The 21,212-nt window shown below is 48.1% G+C and overlaps 2 protein-coding genes across 5 annotated transcripts in view; one reads left to right on the plus strand and one right to left on the minus strand.

Annotated features, from left to right (window-relative positions):
* The window catches only part of LOC128727853 (G protein alpha o subunit), a 45,969-nt gene that overhangs the window by 14,092 nt on the left and 10,665 nt on the right, over positions 1-21,212 (plus strand). Inside the window, exons 1-4 of one of the 4 annotated variants that reach the window (XM_053821801.1) lie at positions 3,134-3,251; positions 5,053-5,095; positions 6,543-6,741; positions 7,397-7,506. In XM_053821801.1, the coding sequence (XP_053677776.1) occupies positions 3,134-3,251; positions 5,053-5,095; positions 6,543-6,741; positions 7,397-7,506 (470 nt within the window). Of the gene's footprint in view, positions 1-3,133; positions 3,252-5,052; positions 5,096-6,542; positions 6,742-7,345; positions 7,507-21,212 lie in introns of those variants that run through there. The other 3 variants (XM_053821803.1, XM_053821804.1, XM_053821802.1) reach the window with 3 other exon arrangements.
* LOC128727852 (probable cytochrome P450 49a1) lies at positions 7,682-16,498 on the minus strand. Its single transcript, XM_053821799.1, has 10 exons — positions 16,255-16,498; positions 10,411-10,657; positions 10,182-10,298; positions 9,424-9,500; positions 8,981-9,176; positions 8,719-8,884; positions 8,480-8,649; positions 8,322-8,400; positions 7,992-8,225; positions 7,682-7,887 (listed from the first exon to the last, which is right to left on the minus strand). Exons 1-10 carry the CDS (start codon positions 16,496-16,498, stop codon positions 7,774-7,776), a joined length of 1,644 nt encoding a protein of 547 aa, XP_053677774.1. The 3' UTR covers positions 7,682-7,773.

Below are 21,212 nucleotides of genomic sequence, written 5' to 3' on the forward strand. Positions count from 1 at the left end.
GAAGAACTAGAGTATGTCTCAGCTTAAAAGATGTGTTTTTTATGTTTCAGAGTGCTTAGCTAGCGAAGAACATAAAAATTGTTTGTCCTAAATTGAATGAATATACCATTCTTTCATACGTTTGGCTACTCTTATTTATCAATGACTAACTTTCCATCAACATGATGGTGAATTGAATGAATCACGCGTTGGCGCATGAGTTCGGCTGTTTACTTCATCACGTCTTGCCTGTGGTTTTGGTTGCGAAAGGGGTTTCGAACACTTTGACCCACTAACGTCAGGTGCCGCGACGCACTATTAATAACTATATCAGCCGATCGATACGACCCGGAGACCGCGGGGTCTGGTGCTATAAATGGCATTGATTGGATTGACCAATAAAATTAATATAATTCCGCTTGTTCGGTTTCCGATCGTGCACCGGTAGCGCACGTATTGATGACGGTGGGATCGGTCTGAATAAATGATGGAACGAACCCGCCCTTTAACGCCCTTTCCACGGAAGTTGCTGTCCAGTTGCTCGAGAGTCATTAGGTTAATTTTCAAAACACGCGGAAACTTCTCATGCAGGGAAGCGCCCAATAGAACATGCTCCTGGAGCACAGATGTCAGGGTGGAAAATGGGGAACTTTTCACAATTTATTTTTCATTTTCCGGCGCCCAGTCATCTTTCGTCATGTGCGGCGCAAAACGATGTCAAACGCAAACGCGAGTCCGAGCCCAAGGCGCACTCGAGGTCAAGCGAAGCGAGGAAAAATAGTCCTCGAAATTAGCATTGTTAGTGGAAAATGGTGTGTTTTTTTCTCTTTCTCTCTTGAGCCGCTCCCCCCGTACGGGGAAACCGCCGGGAAAATGCTGGCAAAAATTGCAACGATCATGCGCAGTAGCGCGGAAATGGTAGCGGTGGCCGTTTGAACCCCTCATTCCTTACGCCGCTCACTCTACAAGCCGGTTCGACCCTAAACAGAGGAGACGGTTCGTTGGCGTTTGCGTTTATCGTCAGCACGGGTTGGGGCGCCGGGAGGTACTCGGAGAAAACGGCCGGGCAAAGGCGACCGAGGCGACCAAAATATGAATTACATTTGCATGTCAGCAAGTCCTTAAAAGCGCGGAAAAATATCACTCACCGTCGTGGGATACAAAAAAACCGTGCTCCACTTTGGTGTGTGCGTTTTTTTTTTGTCTTTTTTCCAGCCATTCCGTTCGATTGAAAAACCCAGCCCCAAAAATTAACGAGCGTGTTCGAGAGCGCAACGAGAAAGAGAGAGAGAGAGCATAGCCAGTAAGAGAGAGATAGAGATAGAGAGGGAGAGATCATGTCCGTTTAGTGACGAGGAAAAACTTACCACCACCAGCCGGTTACGTTCTCCGTTCGAATGAGGCCGGTTGTTTTGGCACGCGAAACAAAGCGTTGCTCGAGGTGGTGGGGGGGATATGTTTCCCACCCCCATTTTGTCGGTGAATTGGGGTCGAACTCTTCGCTGAACCCAAGGGGTAGTTTTGGATCACTCATCAGGGTGCGAATCTGACGAATGCGTGTAAAAAACCCCGACCGAAAATTATCGATTGCGGAGACACGTTTTTGCGACAAAAAAGCCAACGCCTTTCCTGTATTAAGATGCCACTCGAAAAGTCGAAGAAGATGACTTTATTTGCTGTGAATATTAAATGTAATGGCTCCTGCAAATTTTATGACTGCAGTAAGGTTCGAAATCGGTAGGAAAAATCCCACACCGAGAGAGAAAATCCTACAACTAAATGGACTTTAACACGTGTTTGTCTTGCAATCGACTGAGCGCAGGATTAATCTATATTTTGCTCTTCGAAAAACGAGAAATAATACCTCCGACCCGAACGTCACTCAATCATCCTCATCATCTTCATCATCTTCGTCCTCCCCGCGCTAATCGATATTGCACTTGAGATAAACGCATCTTCTACGAGATTTCCACGGCCGTTTTCCCAAGCCCATACTGCCCGAGTGGAAGACAATAAATCATTCATTAAATGGACGTCCTCGACGGCGATAGAGGCATCGGTTTTCCCAGCCCGGGCTTTCCCGTTACGCCAGTTATAGATTGTGGTCCGGTGTTCGGTGACATGTAACACGGGGCCGAATTATGGAACCGGTAGTGATTAAACGCGGCTAAAGTGGAAAGTGAAATGACTATATTCTGCTGGACGTGAAGTTGGTCACACGGACAGAGAAGGAGCAGAAAATCCCTCCAGCATCCTGCTAAAAGCTGTTCACACAAGGACATGGAGAATAGCTTGTGAACCGGGCGAAAGTAGACATTGGTCGGATGGTTGTTTTTTCGTGTCTGCAAAGACGAAGTAGACAGGAATGGGAAAACGTTTTCCTCGAGTCTTATCTCTCGCTCGGTTCATAGCGGCTGTTTGTGCGCAATCGTGACGGAAAGAGACTGAACATTAAAAAGAAACGTCTCACGCCCGAGTTCTAATCGGCTTTAGATGGCAAAATTTCTGATTCCGAACGCGCACACCCGCCATAAAAGTGTCATTTTGCAACGGGTTTATGTGGCGTAGGACATACAGATCCACTCCTCCGTGTGGAAAGTGCTTCTCGCTAGCCACCCTCGCCAAGGAGAGGGTGGTTATTTATTCATTCCGCCGATTTTGCCCACCCTTTGCCTGACCGGGAGCGCTTTCCCATTCCGTACTCTTGCTCTTTATTGTAGAAAATTGTAGCTCATAAAACGGAGAACGGCGCCGATCAAGTGGAGTGAGGTGAGACACCCCCACCGGTGTGTGTTGTGTGTGCGCGAGCGTGTGTGTGAGTGAGAGTGTGCGAGATCGCAGGAAAGTGACCCCTCGGTTGGGCAGAACGACACACTCGCTCCTTCTCCATCCGGTCCTTGGCAGACCGGTTCGATTTGGTTAGGTACCAGCGCGTGGTGAGTTTTCCTCCCAGAGCCAACCAGCAGCCAAAGGATACGCGTGACTGATCCTTACTGACGTGTTCGAAGGCCGGTACCCTGCTTGGGTCCATCGTCTCCAAAGTCTTGCCCCCAGCACGCCACTACATTTCCAGTCCCATCTGTGATTTCGGCCAAACCGTTTGGCCGAACCGACAAAAACCTCCAAAACGTTCTGCACGGAAGCGATACGCATTATGGGGTGCGCACAGTCGGCTGAGGAACGGGCTGCCGCCGCTAGGAGCCGCCTGATCGAGCGTAATCTCAAGGAGGACGGCATCCAGGCGGCCAAGGACATCAAACTGCTACTGCTCGGTAAGAATACGCCCGTCGTTCGCGGCTTTCTCGTTGGAAAAGCCTGTTGGGAGTGCTGGTTTTTTTTTCTTCCTCGTGTGGATTTGAACGTCATCAAACAGGTCTCTCTTATTCCCATCCGTTCCCCATTTGGAGCGCCATTATTCATGTACACACGCTGCATTATTCAACACCCTTGGAGGCCATCCAAAAAGGGATTCGAAAAAGGAGCAACACACCCGACCGTGAATCGGTTGTCGGGTTTAATCCCCCATCCATGCACCTCTTTACATTGTACCACAAAGTACCTGTCCGGCGGAATGGTGTAAGTGGATCGTGCCAGTATCTTCGACCCGTTTTTCCCCAACTCTGTAGCAAAAAGAAAAAAATTCGAAACGCCAGGCGCTCGTAAATTATGAGAGTGTCGATCCCGCGGCGTATCCCGTGACCAACGTGATCTCGAGGGGGTTCTGTGAGTTCCCAGAGACAGCGCGTTTTTGGTGTGCGAGCAATAATTTTCTAAATATAACCTAACCCGAATATTGGAACGCTCCAAACCCAGGGGCCACCCCATCGTCCACCCTCCAGCCAGAGCCGCCAAATAGCTATTGTAAACACACCGTGTTTATCGGGCTACGGCACCCGGGGTTTTGTTTTCTTACGCTTTCCTTACTCCGCCTCGGCCAGGAGGAGGCATTTTTCCGATCGAAAAACACTTGCACGATCCCGATGCCAATCCCACGTCGGTTAAAAGTTGCTGTCCGAAAACCACTTTCGGGGCGATCATCCAAGGATGCCGATTGCGATGGGCATCAAATGCAAGCAAGTGAGAACGCTCGCTTCAACGAATCATTCTCGCGAGGAAACAACACAAAATCAGAGTAGGCTTTTCGATTCGTTCAACGTCGACACGATCGAGCAGCTTCTGTTTCCGGCCGCTGGATGGCACTGCTCGTTGGGAGCAGCACTCAGCTTCGGTATGAATTGATTTTCGTTTTTCAATGGTGGGCGGTCTATTCTTTCTTCATTTTGTCTTTGGTTTTTTTTTGCTTCGTCTTTAGCCTCAATTTAGCTCACCGCGAGCAAAATGTGTCTGTTTAAATATTTATCTCTACGTCTGCCAGCGCACGGGCAAAAGGAACCATTACTTTTCGTCCGCATCGGAATCGATCTGTGGTATCGATTTTCGCGAGATCGCCACTGGGTGGGGTCTTCTTGTTCGGTCTCTCGGCAACGTCAATGGAGGGCACGAATTGGTCGCACGGATCCAGAAATTACCGGACGAACTAAAATCGAACCATTGATCACCGAATGACGTCAATAGGGGGTTCCCGGTTCCTGTTTCTGTTCTCCCACCGCCCGCATCGCGCGGCTAATTTATTGTGTTTGTTGGAAAATTTGCACACTCCTTTCCGCCATTTGCAGCACTCGTAAGTAAGTACCACTACTTGTACGAAAGAATCCACTCCATCGGAGGGTGGTTTTTCGCCATCGAATGAGGCCTTTTTACGACGTCCCACTGGAGATCAAGCGACCCGTGCGCCTTTTGAGCACGCAGTTGGGGTTTTCTAAATAATTCAAACCACTTTGGGGGTTGGTGTACGGTTGAAAGAAATGTTCTAAACATCTAATTTTACACTGCACACAAAGCAATGTTTCTCGTATTGATGCAATATGCAGGACTTTGAATCGGTAGTATATCCGAGTTCGGATGGCGTGCAAATAAGAGAAATTTAACAACTACATTTACCATTGATTATCACTCTCGCATTGCGTTCTTCACCTACTATATCGTGTTATTTGTTTCTCTTCCTCGTTACAGGCGCTGGCGAATCGGGAAAAAGTACAATCGTTAAACAGATGAAGTAAGTATTGTCGCTTTTCTTGAAATGTCACCCTATGATGTCATTGTTTTCGTCCAGCTCCTGTTACTTATCTCATAAATCTTTTAAATATGATTTAATTATCACCAGCAACACTACACCCTAACAGCCCGACCTTATGTTTATGCATACCCTGTGACTGTGCGCTAGTTAATATGCACTTTTTTCAACCCTTTCCGGAGGGTTCTACGCAAATGGGGTCCAGGAGAGAATTTATGTTCCTTTGTTCCGAGACACTCCCGAGCCAGGCATTACTTTATTTTTCGCTCCTTTTTTCAACTAAATATACACTATCCTTGTGGAGGAAAAAGTCACTGGAATAGGGGTAGAAAACGCACGTGAGCGTGAATCGCATGCGATCATATATTTTCCTTCTCGACGTGTTTACGAACACCGGACCGTGATGGAGGTCGTAGCTCCATTAGTGTGCGTGTGGCGTCCCCCTTTCATAACCGCCATCAATCCCATATGGTATAGTGGAAAACGGCAGGAAAACCTCCACAGTGCCGTACTAGTGACAACCACAAGTGGCCGTTCCCAGGAAGCTAGACATCGCTCATGAACCTATCGGTGGAACGAAAAAAAGTGAATAAACATACGACGACCATTGGCTGCCGTGAGACGAGTGCTGACGCGGCACCACCCCGTGGAACGGGATGAGGGATTTTTCCATCGATTTTTTTTGCATGCAATCCAGTGTCCTTACACCGCTGGTTCTTGCAGGTCCTGCCGTCTTTTCCACTAGCGCGTTCGTCGAAGTTAAACTTCTTACAAAGAGACCTTTGTCTTTGGCTCGATTGCGAGTAAACTGATTTTCCCGGCGCTCCCTTGCACTTTATATGCTTTTGTAGTCTCGACCCTGTCCCGTTTTTTTTCGTCTTCCTTTTTTTCCGCCACAACTTCGATGGAGTAGCCCCATTTGTATTCCGGTGGATCAATTGGAACTCACTAAGGGTAGTTTTCCCCCGATTGCCTCTCGGTACATTCTGCTGAAAGCTTATGGAGGGATTTTTTTTGGATTTGTTTTCACCATTGAGACGCTCCACAAACTATTATCCAACTATCATCGTCGTTTGTTCGCGCTCGTGTTGAGAGCGCTAAAAGAGCAGCAACGGGCATTGTAGTGTATGCTTTTATTCTTTCAATAAACTTTGAGCGGATTCTTGGAGACGTTTAAGATCTTCCAGCTTCGTAGAGGGCGCTTCAGGATACCATAGTCTCTTGTACGTTATTTTGCAACTTATCTAGATATCTAGGTAAAGCTTTATTGGGAACGAGAGTTTCAAGCATACGTGGTGTTTCACAAGAGATTCCATTAAAGGTCGACTTCGTGTTAAAATGTTCAGCACATTTATACGCACAACAGTCACATTAGTGCATTCTAACACACACGCGTTCTCACCGAGTTTTCCTTTCTATCCCATTACAGAATTATTCACGAAAGTGGCTTTACGTCAGAGGATTTCAAACAGTATAGACCAGTAGTGTACAGCAACACGATACAATCACTAGTTGCAATTCTGCGAGCGATGCCAAACCTTAGCATTGCGTTCGGCAATAACGAACGAGAGGTAAGCGGTGACAACGCCAATCATATTTTCACGCCCATTTCCACTATAGGTATAGGTGTTTGGTTTTAGCACCCCACCGCAAGGGGCCATCCGCAATCGATCAAGCGGAAACCGACTCCTATGGGGCTTGACTGTGTACATGAGCATTTAAACGTGCGTGATTGAAATTCTCATGTGACACCGTTGGCATGGCGCCGCATGCACTCTCGGGCGCTTCTCACGATCGATCGACGGTTCGACGGGCGGTTTGCCGAAACCCACGTGTGACTGCGGTCGTGCATGCTGGCAGCAAACTGGTGCGCCATGTGCCAACAGAATGGATGATTGCGCTTCGGTTGTATGGGGCACGGTGGTTTCGGTTTCCCATTTGGTTTTTGTGGTTTTTATTTGCCTTCTAAAGAGGTGCAAAAGCTGCGTTTTAGGTCGTGTGAGATCGCCACATCACCGTCGGCATCGTGCCGTACGAGTCGTGTTTCAAATGCTACCGTTTTTTGTGTGCTTCCTATGAATCCTTCGGTGCTCTGTAGCACCAATGTGGTTTTATCCGGTAGCTCTGGAGGCTTTTGTTTTTTTTTTTGCCCAGCGAGACAGCCGGGTACTACGGGTTTTGCAGTTCGAATGGTAATGATCTAATTATTGCTCCCCGTTCATTTCTGCACAGTGTGACGCAAAGATGGTGTTCGACGTAGTACAACGGATGCACGACACAGAGCCATTCTCGGAGGATCTACTATTAGCGATGAAAAGGCTGTGGTCGGATTCGGGCGTGCAGGAGTGCTTCTGCCGCAGCAACGAGTATCAGCTGAACGATTCCGCAAAATAGTGAGTAAACGAGTTACAAACCTATTTTTAGTGCCGTTTCTGTCGGATAGCTTCAGAGAATGTATAATTATGGGCAAACTACGTGTAACCTATGGTAGCGTTATTTTAAGCAGGAAAAAGGCTCCGGCTAGGTTTTGTCCGTAGCGTGGCTTCTTATCTTAGTTTATTCAACGTTTACTGGTATATGTACATAAGGTTAGCTCAGACCGACTGCCTGCTGTTTTAATTGTCCGTACGCTCCTGCTGAGCTGGCTCCACTTTGCTTCCCTAGCTGGTCCGTTCGGTGAGCTTGAACTTTAGCGGTTTATCGGGGATGTAGGTTGGGTTCACCTTGTAAGTGAGCTTCTCGTAATTGTATTCCACCTGATACCGTCGGAAAAGCTACAATGTCGGAAAAGAACAAAGATGCGCCCGAAAGTAGGCAACCCGTAAGACAGTCGATCGTTACAAATGAGTTTGCTGGCTACAGCTCCGAAAAGCCGTACCTTCGAGAGCAGGATCTGCAACTCGCACTCAGCAAAGCGTCGCCCAATGCAGGTCCGCCGACCGTATCCAAAAGGTAGGCTCACGTACGGGTGGATTTTCTGACCAGCGTGCGGACATCCGGAGTGTTCCTTTAGCTCGCCTCGCTTCAACCACCGCTCCGGGATGAATCGCTCTGGTTCGGGAAAATACTGTTCTAGGTTCGAGACGACCAGATGCGGGAATATAACGTGTGTCTTTCGAAGGGAGAGAGAGAGAGAAAGCGAGAGATTGATATTCAGAGAAATTGAAGGTATGACTCCACTCACGAAAGAGTGAGATTTTCTGCTTACCCCCTTCGGAATGTGATATCCACCGATGATGGCGTCTGTCTGTAAACTACGTCCGTTTCCAATCACCACCGGATACATGCTGCAATGACGCAAATGACGAGCCCATTCTAAACAGTGTCCTACGAAATTGCCATTGACGGCGTGAAGGCTGCACTTACCGCAATGTTTCCTTGATGCAAGCCCGCAGATACGGCATGGTTTCAAGCATCGATATCGTAAACTTCGTGTCCGGCGTGGGCATACTGCGCTTGATTTCGTTGAACAGGATCTCCTGTTTGTCCGGGTTTTGGCTGAGCTGATAAATCGTCGAGGTCGCCGCCACAGACGTCTGGTAGGATGGAAAGGCAGTGAGTGCCGAGCGTGCAATGGTGTGTCATCGTTTCCTTCAATAGCTTACCGTATCGACGCCAACCATTATCAAGTCGAGCGCTAGCACGGCCGCAATCTTTGGATTGTTCGTCTTCTGCAGAATTCGCTCCACCAGTGAGATACACTCTTCGCTCTTCTGTTCCGTGCTGCTGTTCATCTTTTCCATGGCGATGTTGATGTGCCGCATGCACAACCTAACCGTTCGTACGTGACAATCGAAGAAGGAGAAAATGTTAGATGCTGGCGTACGGGAGATCCCACGCCCAGACACGTGGTCAATGTCTACCTACTCTCGGAATGTGTCCAGGGCACCGATGTAGTTTTTGTACGCGGTCGTCTCGTAGATGCGCCAGATCGGCATCCTTAGCTCGACTTCGGCCACGGTCCAGAAGAAGGTGTTGATGGAGTTGATAATGCGCTTCGATTCGTCGTTGCCATCCTTCGACACACAGCCGAGACGTGTGTCGAGTGCCACTCGACCGATTGCTAAAACATTGAGCGGATGAGCGGTTGAGGATAACGTTAATAAACGATTTGCGGGAAAAATATGAAGCAAAACAATCGAGACTTCGACACACGCAGCAAGCGACGGCACACGGAAAATGGGGTGGAAGCAAATTGAGTATGCTTGCGGAAATGTTTCGCCTAATTAGTACGCTCGTTTGTCACAGTGTGCATCAGCTCGTGTTGGCTTGGTGCTCGCCTAATCGGTGCCGCAGTGAAAGATACTTACACTCCAGTGCCCACTTGTACAGCTCGTGCAGGAAATCTCCCGGGAGTTCATTATTTTCGTCACGCATCTCCTGGATCCTGCAAATGACGAAGGGGGGACAAAGAAAGAAAGCGATGAGCGTGGATAAAAGTAAATTACTTATTCAAACGCGCACGATTCGCAGAAGTTTGTTCTGTGGGGTTTTGTCAGCAAATTTTGACGAGAAAATTCGGAGAATTTATTGAGAAAACAAACCAAAACGAAGTAACCGAGAAGCTGCATAGGTTCGTACCGAAGCTTGGTTCGTCTTAAACCGGTTTCGGAACTGTTTGAAATTTGCTTTATATAAATTGATTACCATTGACGTCAGATGAACGATCAAATGACGAATTCCTAGCTCCATACGCTTCAGTTGTGTGTCAGGATCCACTTGGTGGAATAATACGAACATCTCAGTCCCGTATCGTATACAGTAATGTATGTTTGTCTTTTTTCCCTTCTGCCATTAAAACATCCATTAAAAAACCACGTTTCTCGACGGTTGCTAAACGTTACAGCGATAGCGAAAACTGGACGACTTTGAACTTCTCGTTTTTTTGGAGGTTCGTTTTCGAGTGGCCTCATGCGTGATCTATACGATGTCGTTTAGAAAGATGGTGCAAGCAAGCCAAGACCCGCTGCGAACGATTATCTCTAATGAATCGTGCGACTCGTGAATCCCATCCCTTGTCGGATACGCCAACCAGCTATGCTACAGAGAGAGAGAGAGAGCAACCTACCTGTCCATAAAGTCGCAGGAGATCTCGTCTAGAGGGGCGATGTATTTCTTTGCCGTCGAAGGTTGCAGCATCACCTGCTGGACCTGTGCGCGAAAGGCGTCCCATTTTTCGCCGTGACTGTGGAATAGACGAGATGAATGTTTTAGGGAAGCTGGGGAGTTTGGGAGATTGAGTCATTGAACCCCAAAAGGTGTTGGGAACCCAGGCACACAGCGGGACGATTACTTACACACCGATCAGGCCCATGTTGTCACCGAAGAAATCCTTCCGCATCTTAGACTTGTAGTTACGCAGCGAAGGCATCGCCGGTCGGTGCGGCTGGACTTCCTCCTTTTTGAACGTGTGCCGTATGAGGTCGGCATCAAACACGAACAGCAGGTCCGGATGACCGATCAGACCGTTCACCTTCGCGATGCGCCCGTACTGCCGGTGCAGATCCTGCATTACCTTGTCCAGATCCTCGATCTTATACTGGCCTGTGAATGGCGAGAGCGAGCATAGGAAAAAGTGGCCATCATTATAATAGTTTTTGCCTGCGTTCAACGCTGGGAGTGGCCCTAACTGCCATTGCGAGTTTCAGCAGCCCACTTACGCTCAACATGAAGTGTTTGATGTACAGCGAAGTGTATTTGCACTCTACCTCTCTATCGGTGAGCGCGCTCACTTGAGCCCACAAGCGATCTTCAGCAAGATGGCAACAATAAACCCCATCGCTTTATGGCATTCCAGCTCCGGAGAAGCTCCAGAGGCTCGTTTTAACGTTTCGCGATGATCGCGACTTGTGATGATCGTATGATCACGCACAAACGATATACTCTCATCAGATTGATCCAATCGACATTGCCTCGACATCAGATTACAATTACCGGCTGTTTTCCCGGAGGTGGATGAAAAAAAAACGAGCAACATGAACCGAACAAGTGCTGCTTGTCGCGTGAGCGGCGAACAACGTGTCGGTTTAGTATTCCGCCGGCATTATGCTAATTAATGCGTGTTTGTGGTCGTGGTCACAAATTGGAAATTCAAACCTGCGCGCGACACCTGGCAATGGTTCAACGCCGGCACTGGGTTGGGCCGTGTCCGTATTGGCATGTCCACTGGAGGCGAGTCTCTCAAGGAAGCGGCGTTTGCGAAGAATATGCCGCCCGTATGTCCACCAGACACGCACTTGGCACGGACCCACTCGACGGGTGGCCATTTTACACTTACTTTTTAGGGAAATAAAGCGTCATGCCCCGTGTGGAAAGCCGCGTTTTTACCGCCTCGCTGCTCATGGCCACGTAATGTGCCGTCGTCAAAATGGGGCAATTGTTTTCGGCAAACGGTACGCGTGTTGGAGTTATCACACTTTTTGGTGCTTTTCGTAAAGGCCTGAGGGGTCGTGCTTAGGTAGCATTAGTGGACGCGCCCGATGGGATTTCTTCATTGTGTATGTGGCGGCTATAAACAAGCAGGTGCGAATATGAGATTAAATTTAATTTCGTTACGCATTTTACTTGCTAACAGGCCAATGGTCGAAATTTGAAGTCTTGGTTGAGGTATTTGCGTCATATTTAGTTGCAAATGTAAAAAGCAAAAAAAGAAATCGTTGTCGCTTAGAGATTTCACCTTCCGCACATAAATGAGTTCGGACATTAGAACAGCCAATATGCAAACCCCGAAAAAAATGGGTCGATGTCGAAAATTCACCTCAAATGAGCTTCGATGTGGCGTTGATTAGAAGCTAGTTATGACCTGCCGAGAAGTGAAGCAATTACGTAAAGTAGTAAAAAAAAGGTAAAACCAAACTCAACTCTCATTTGATGAAGCAATTCTTCCTCTTCACCGCCAATTAAGCAGCGCCCACAGCCGTCCATCGATCCCACACCGTGCCAAACGTTCAATTAGCTGAAGGCTACTAAACCTGAACCGCTGATGCAAGAATGTTTGCCTATTTGCCCGTTTCGGTGCGCATTTTCGCATGTTTCAGCCGAAGGCAAAAACATAAAATATGCGCCAATCCCGTGGGCTGGGTGGACTACTGCTCGGAGTAGTACTAGCAGCTCGGCTGATTTTGCAAACCCTTCGGTCACCGGGCGCATAATAATCGACCACAAACGCGATGGTGACACACCTTTGCTTGTCATTCCCTAGTGCCAACGGTGCCACCAGGGTGTAACGGCTTCATTTTTCGCGTAGTCCCTGATAGCAAATGTTCGTAGAGTTGTTGAGCTTTAGCCAACGGCTCACGCCACGTGTGTGCGAGGATTGGGATCGTTAGAGTGGGAGTAGTTGGATGGTAATACGCGTCTTGTAGCTGCTTGGTGAACATGCTGATGAGGTAAGAACATCGCATATTGAACACGTTTGCTTTCTTCACGCATTAGAGATGGTGTCGGTGGTTTGGATCGACCCAAGGGCACGTCGCGGAAGGTGTGAATTATAAGTCCCGGAACCATTCTTATTCTTCCAGTCGAAGACCAGGCAAGCAAAACCTGACACACCTAAGCTCAAACTGAAAGAAGAGATTCCGGATGCGCTACACAAGTGCTCATTTCTCTGTTATTCTGCATAATCTTTTCTTTTGGTCGCTGTTATTAGTGCCTTTCTGAAAAGAGCAAATGGCTTTTCGTTGTGAAGATGCAAGAATTAATTTTGCCAACAACGGCACCACAGAAGCTTAACCAACTCTTGGATGACTAAGCTAAATTAGAGAGAAAGAGGCTGCGTTACGCAACACTGGTTGGTGTATTAGATGGTTTGAAGCCATTGGTGCCATTAAAACCACAAACCGCGACTAACGTAGCCCGGAAAAGTCGCGAACTTCTGACATCTCTGTCAAATAGCCGGCGGTTAGGTTTTTCTTTCACCTTTCCAGCCGTCATTCTCAATGAGCCTAAAAACGAATTTTGGTTAGCGTCGTCGTCTTATTTCCCAGTCCCTTATCTAATTCTGTCCCTTAATGTGCCAGTCCGCCAGCAGTTGGAACGACGTCAAAGACTGACCCCGATGGAAGCGGCTTTTCGCAAGATGATTTCACTTTCGCCCGGTATTAAATCACGACGATGATGGCGTGCTGCGAAAGGCAGCCATTCCTGAAAATGGCGTCAATGTGTGGCTCTTAAAATGGTGGCGTGAGTCCGCCGACTCGACAGGCGTTCCGTTGATTGATTTTGGGTTCCCAGGTTCCAAAAAAAAAGAGAAGGAAAAAAGCGCAACCCTCCTTTTGCTGGAGCATCCGTGACCTGCCGGAGACCTGTTACGCATCCGCAGGGAGGTATTTACCCTTGGCGGGGTGCCCATCCTTGCCACCTGCCGGGTGCATTGACGGGGGTAGATTAATCGATAACAAATTGCGCTACCGCGGCTGAACAAGCGATACTGCAAAGGGTGACGACGTCACTGCCGGCGGGAAACTGTGTCATTGGGACGTGGACACACAGGCACGAAACCACGACCCCGAAACTCCCAATCCTGTCCGACCGGTTACATGATTCCGTGCAAACAGCGTGCGCGGGCCACACAAAGGGGCAAATTGTTCGGGACGCGGCCAGCTTTACGGTGTTGGCAAAAGGACGCGCGCACTGTGGTGCCCAAATAAAGAGGTTAAGAAATCTGCCATACCGTGTCACCCGCGGTTGTCTTACTCAACGAAACCGAGGGAGAGAGAGAGAGAGCGAGCTATACAAAGAGGGAGAGCTCTACAAAAAATCCCCCACACAGCGAGGGAAAATGGTGGAGCAAAACTTCCCGTGCTCGATCGAGGGCGGACGGTGCGGTTGGTACTGTTTGAACAAAATTCGTCGAGAAATTATGTAAACCGTGGCTTCCCGGGGCCACACCGGGGTAAGTGCACCGCGGGCTCGTGGAGGCTCTCGATACGCGGTGGCACATTTCACAATGGCCTCGTGGACCGCGGTGTATGCTGCAACCTTTGGCCGTGCGGCCCCTTTCGGAACCTTCTGAATGATGTTCAACCCGATTTGTGGATTTGCAGTTCCAAGTACGGACGTCAGGGATGAAAAACCATAACCATCATTCCGATATGACGCCGGTGATGATGGTAAGCAATTGCCACTCCCTCGAGGGCTCTTAAGGTAGGTCCAGGCTTGAAGCAGGTCAGCGCAATTAATGCTGTCGTTCGCGAGGAACTGCAATACAAGCAATAAATCTCCTTCCACCCCAAAACGGGCCAGAGGATGGACTCGAGCTTGTTTGACGCCTTGTCGTAAACAAGCCGTTCACAAGTGACGCTTATGCTGCTTCAACTCGCTAATGTTCCGGTGCAAATCCGTCCGTTAATAGAGACAGGTGCTATTGCCACGAAATGACACCATCTTCCGTGGAGCTCCAAGCCCAAACCCAAGAAGTGGACATTATCTCGGTGATGTTTCGTCAAGTTACGGTTCCGTGGCTCGAGAGCAAGCGACCCATTGGCGTAATGAACACCACAGACGCAAGTGGCTATTTTCCGCGAAATTTGCGCACGTTACTTAATTTTGCGCAAATTGATTTCGTTTACCGAGGGGCGTTTGTTCGGTGACGGTGCAGTTAAGTTGTGACAACTGACGAGAAGACAGCCACCTATCATGGCAGCAGTCGTTCGTGTCCATCGTATTGCAAGCTAATTCGCCGGCGAAGGAAAAACTGAGCACTGAAATTTCCTCACCCAAAATGGGGCTCATATGTCGGGCACGCGAACACTGATTGTTCGCACAATTTCACCTCCCACTAGTCGAAACGGGGTTGAATGTTATCACAATTACATTCGCCCATTACACTGCATCTTGAGGAGTGGGTCCACCTTCGTGGAAAATCCACCCACCGAGGCCTCCGTCCTGGCGCCATAAGATGTAATAACGATCGAATCGATTGTGAAATGGGCGCAATCGAATCGGCGCCCCCTGGCATAATAATCAAATGAAACGGATCACATTTTCCTATTCTCCCACCTCGCCTCCCAACGAGAAGGGGTGGATCGTCTCCACCTTCGCGTGGTGAAAAAAGTGGGTAAAAAGGCAACCCCAGAAGCCCCCATACTGCGCATAACTTATCGTTACATGAGTGCGCCACCATTCGGAGTGGATGGTCCGAGCACTGGCACATTCTTTTGTTGCATTTTCATCCATTACGTGCCTTCCACCTTACACCGGCACTCGCTCACGCACCTTTGGGGCTGCATTTTCCTACGATCGATTGCAAAATCGAACGCCCACCGTTGCACGGTTTACGCGTACGAAGGCACTTCCTCCCCCGAAAATGGAGGAATAGCTCCGCTTCCATCGAAGGGTTCCACCTGCAACCCAGACATGGCGGCGCCGGTGAGATAATTTTCCTCCCACCACCCACAAACCATGGCCGGACTACCCTTACCGCTCGTTCGCTGCAAGTAAGCGGTTTATTTTCGCTTCTCTTTCGCTTCGTACTTTGGTTCGCGCGCGCCTTCCTTTAGTCTCACTTTCTTTGCGACCACTTTCTTTGTGCGCAGGTTCGAGCCGGAGGAGTCGAAGGTCTGGGCAGTAGAAGCGGCCGGAGGAAAACCGGGCTAAGATGCTCGTTGACCGTGGCCTTGAGCTTATGAAATGAACAATTTTGGCGCGGTTTTTAACGTAGGGATGGCGTTGACGACCACAAGCATCCGGTATGGAGCATGCCACGAAGGAACTGAACTTTTTTAAATGCCACCTGTGTCCAGACCGGTTTGAGCTGGTACGAGAAATTAAATATGCAAATATATCGCCGATCGAACCTCATTTTATTGCTTTATAGAGGACCGTGTTCTAGGAAGCTAGTTAACTAAATTCTTCTGCTAAAGCCTTCCCGTCTGTGCTAGTTAAATGTCAAACAGCAGAATATGGGGCATGTGTGGCTGCCAGTGGTTCTTGTGGAACTCTCCTGCTAGCGTAGATTTCGACCATAATTTACATTTATTTAAACTATATTGGATATTTATGCTAAGTCTCTAGAACTCTTTCTGTCTTCACGTTGCGTACGTAAAACGAATGTTTAATCCTTGCGGCGAAACTTACCGATGATTTTAGCATACCCGCCCTAGACGTCCTTACAATATAGAGCAGCAAAAAAAAACACTTACCGATGATTGGAGCAAAGCGCCAGGAGTTGCCGATCATCGGCAACCCTTTCGGACCCGGCACGTCGGTGTACGGTCTGGCGTGGGAGAACTGCTCGTTAACCGCCGACTGCTGCTGTTGCTGCTGCTGGATAGAAGGCTCCAGCAGGGCTCCTGTGCCCGCGGTCGCCTCGTTGGGCAGCACGTTCAGAGCCGACGAAAAGGCGGATCTCTTCAGTAAAGAGTTTGCTATTCTTTGTCCAACCATGGTCGCTCGGGTTGTGGGGATCTGCCTGGACAGGGACAGAGGGAAGAAAGCGAAAACGGTCGTTAAACACGCGTTAGGTTTTTTTTTTTACTTTTTTGCAACCCTCAAATCGATGCCAAGATTGATTGCACCAAGTACGATTTGGTCGCCGGTAATGCTAATAAAAGGAAAGAAATAGCGTAGCATAAATTAAATCCATCCATCCATCCCTAGCATTGACCTTCGGCGAGACGCTTTCGGGTGTTGGACGTTTGGGCTGTTTTGTGGCCGCTACCGACCGGTTTATGATAGAGTAGCTCGTCTTGGTTGCGTCTTTCGAAATTTATTCCGCTTCGCCTTCGGATCGAAGTGGAAAGCTCCCACGGCCTGACGCGCCTTGGTAACGAAGTACGTCGAGGGTTTTTTTCACACTTTGTTTTTTCGAAGGGGTGAGCTATGGAAATTGGGAGTCATTTATTTCGATCTTCCACCCATTGGCCGCCTTTGATCGTGATATTGTGCTGTACCTTCTCGCTTACACGAGACGTGAAATGAAGCAGCATAATATGATCGATGATCGATAAGTAATAGTATTCGTGTGGGTGGTGAAAAATAATCCTTCTTGACATTCGTCGCCCGGATGTGCGCCACGATAAATCATGCTTTCTATCACTCCTCGACTATTTGGAATTCTGATTGTGTCATCCGCCCGTCGCATTCTTGTAAGCTCTCTTTGTCTGCTTTTTCTTTCCTCATAAATATTTTATCCATCCGATACTCGTGAATTCTGCACACTTCTTCGTTTATGTAGCGATTTTTGGAATCTAAAATACCCAACTAATCGAATAGACAGAATAGAAAATTCGTACTTCTGTGCCAGCAGCGAAAGGCCACTAGTTAGTAAATCGCTAGCAGGATGTTGTAATTTATGAGATTGGTTTCTGTTTCTTTTTTTCTTCGGCTGGTTTCGAGCAGCCAATCATGGAGTTTCACGCGTTTCTCGAGGCGCAGGTAAATTGGCGTTTCGTGGCGGTTTGATCATTATGGCAGTTGTTTGTTTCGTCATTTATGTTAGAGTTAGTTTTACTATTCGTGTTTATGGCGGACAAGCCACCCCTTAAGATGAGTCTTATATAAGGTTTCTCGTGTGTGAAAGTAAAGTTTTGATCTAATTTATCCATGTAAATATTGTCTTAATGAATGTTTAGAAATATGCTCGAATGCTTTGTAGAACTGTTTTAAAAACCACGCCACCCCAATTGTGCGATGTTCTTGGAAAATTTACATTCGTTCCCAAAGTAAAAAAGACGACATGTCGGGTCACATTGAATCCATTAGGAATGTTTGATATTCAGAGATGAACAAAAATCATTCCGTTGTCAACGCACCAAGGATTATTGATCTTTTTTCCGTTGAAACCGTTCGAAATAAACTCGACCTTCGTGAGGGTAAATAAATTACCGGCAAGTATTACAAAAAGGAAGTATTGAATCCATTACAAAACTGAGCTCACAGTGCAAATGTTCCTCCGTTACGGATGACACATCAGGGTGCTGTGCCTAAAGTCTTTTGCCGGCTTAAGTAAACGTATTCCTCAAGGGCGAAACGCACGCTCCAGCTCACCTACGAAAACCAGTACAGCGCAAAAGAGCTTGTGAGCGCTGTTATCTTAAACAGAGTAACCAAGCAACATTTATGGCAATTAAAGGCCGCTAAATCGCGAAAGGAACTGTGCAGACCCGAGGGTACGGTAGAAGGACAAGTAAACTTTTCGAAAGTAGAATGCCAATATAATGACGTATTTTCTCACGAAAATGGAGGAAGAATGAATTGATAAACAAAAGGTAGTTTCAGATTTTAAGTAGATAAACATTGCATGTTACAGGCTGCGTGTGTTCTTTTGAGGTTTATAGAAAAATGTTTCGAAATGTTTCAGCTCATTCCTTCATAAGGCATGATGTCGAAATGTTTTATACGAACCGAATTTCTGGTCGCATCGCTCTGGGCGTGTTGTATATTAAATATGAATCCCTACCTTTGTGTGGCTCGACAGTCTTCACCCTGCCAACGAATTCGACGAATTTCTAACCGACCCACAGAGAGCATGCCATGAATATTCCACCTCTGACACATCTGCCCTCCCATACGGTTCGACAGGTTGCCAGTGCTAAGAGCCCCAAAAAAACGAGCTCCAACGACTGACGCTTTGCTCAACTCCGCAGGTTGCGTCACTGCGACTCGACCGGAAATCGAGAGTTTCTGACCGAAGCCCTTTCCGTTGGCATCTTCTCGCACGCAACCCGAAGCCGGGGCACGCATTCAGATCTTTTACGTTAGCGAGATATGAGTAGAAACGCCGCCCCCAGGGGCCACTGAATCAAACCCCCTTCGGGAGGGGCAAACAAACCGAGATGGGATGAGAGAAAGTTGTCGTCTAAGAAATTTGGGACGCGCTTAGGAACTTCACCCTCGGCCAACTGCAGCCATAGCTTTAAGGGTGCGTTCGGACCCCGGGGACAGTTGAAAGACTGCCAACGAGGGCCAACGGTTTCGCCGGTGTCTACGCCTCCAGCAGAGCCAAATGACCTCGAGACTTCGAAATGAAGTTGTGGTTCGTGGCTTGTGGTTTGCGTGCCAAAAATGTCTCGTGGATGTCTTAAAAGTGAGCAAACGCAAACGCCAACCCGGCTTGGACCGCACAAACACGCACGTCAACCAGCTAGGAGGACTAAAGATAGTGTCTAAGATTAGGTCAAAAACGTACTACCACCATGCCAACGCATGAGCAAACTGTGCCACTTTTTTGCCCAAGCCGATAAATGCTCTCCAGTCCAGTTTCAACTTTTAAACGCGTCGACCCGGGCAGGGCATGATTTTACGTTTTGCGAAAGTAACGAGACTAGACTCGCCCTTAACCGAGGCAACGTAATTAGCATGCCATCAGTGGCAGTGAGTATTTTATCGTGAATTTTCTCCAATTCGATGACTGCAGCATCCCACAATGTACTATGCAGCAAACGGAAACGGTGTTGATCATGAAGCTCTCGATCTCCCGTGTATCTTCCTTGGAGTGGTCAATGTTTGCTGGCTCACACCCATACATCTTACACCACCGTCAAGTTGCCGGAGTGCCATTTTGGATTAGAGCAACTTTCAGTGCACCAGCGCGACGTTGACTGCAGCAGCTGCTGCGAGATCAACTAATCAACCTAGACCTCGAACTGTCAAGCGGAGACTGGTTTAAGACTGGCTCGCCTGGTTCGATGGGAAGTGGAAGGGCTTCGTTAGTTGTGGGCTTTTGCGTGCTCTTTTGTGCGCCCTCGGCCGAGAGTTGGCATCTGCTTTTGGGAACCATGCCGGATGGACGGCATTCTTGCGCGATTCAAGCAAAATGGCAACTTCTCTGGTTGCAGCCGGATTGCGCAACGGATGCAGCCGAGATCGGCAGTTTCACTTTCATGTGGCGGGCCAAACTGCGAGTGGATCGAACTTTACGGGTTTCATTGAGGTACCCTATGCACACAGGGCTTCGAAGGCATACGATCGTCTTCCCAACCTTGTACGCTGTAGATTAATGCGATGAATTTCATTGCAATAGATCACCTTTCTCAAGGTTTGCAGCAAAAACAAGTGAGCACTCATTCACGCCCTAGAATGAATGCTATCGGGGAGGTTTTTCACGAAGCTACGGCGTGAGAAGTACTCTCGAACGATCGCAGAATTTGCTTTGCTGTTTGAAGTGCTTGTCGACGCCGCATTGGGGTGGAAACACGAAAACCAACCCTTTCTGTTGGTGGCCTTGTTTGTAGAGATTGGTTTGGCAAAAAAAAAAGAAGTAAATAAAATGCCATGCCTTCGTGTTCAGAACGGCGCATAGTGGCCGATCTCTAACGCGCTGTGCTACGCTCTCAGATGAAGGCCAATTTGAAGGCAAAAAACTAATACACCGACTAAACGATGCTTAACGATGTTTTTGAAAAACAAAAAACAAAAACAGTATATAACAATAGGAAAATGCACGCACACACGGTGAGATTGATGGTCGCCGACTTACTTCCTTATTTTGAACACAAACAGCGGGCAGCACACACTCACAACACGGCACAACGCAAAATACGATCAGATCCAAGCGCAGACAGCAAAACCCGCCAACTGTTGGGGCTATTGTTACGTTACGTTTCGGATGAGAGGGAAAGTGGCTTAGGTGGTCGCGAGATCGCGGGGTGCGATGGTTTTTCCGTCGTTCGGGACGCCAAATTCAAACACATTCAACCGGCCACTCACACGGGAAGGATTTTGTTGAACTGATTTTTGCACGAAAAAAAAAATGACCAAAATTCACGATCCCTTAACCGCCTAACGGTCACGATGCAAATGGGAAAACTATTGCAAGCAAACGTTTCACACCTGCTTACGAGTCGGTTAGCACTCTGATCGTGGAAGAACCACTAAGAAAGCATCGCGCGCGCGCGCACGGGATCGCTTCTAAGCCGCTAAATGCAGACCTCCACCGGTCCGATCGAGTTTCACTTTCTTCGCACACAAACTCGAATCGAAAGTGCACATACGCACTGGTTTTATTTATCCGTTTCTCGTTCGTTTTTCGATAAATCAGCTGGCGGAAAGGTGCCTCAAACGAACTAACAAATGGCTCTCTAACGCGTTCAGAGACAGTGGACAAGCTTTTTAGGGACTCTGTTCGCAAGGAACCTGGCGTGGTTCCTTTCGTACGACG

The sequence above is a fragment of the Anopheles nili genome, chromosome 3 (assembly GCF_943737925.1).
Source record: "Anopheles nili chromosome 3, idAnoNiliSN_F5_01, whole genome shotgun sequence".
Taxonomy (NCBI): domain Eukaryota; kingdom Metazoa; phylum Arthropoda; class Insecta; order Diptera; family Culicidae; genus Anopheles; species Anopheles nili.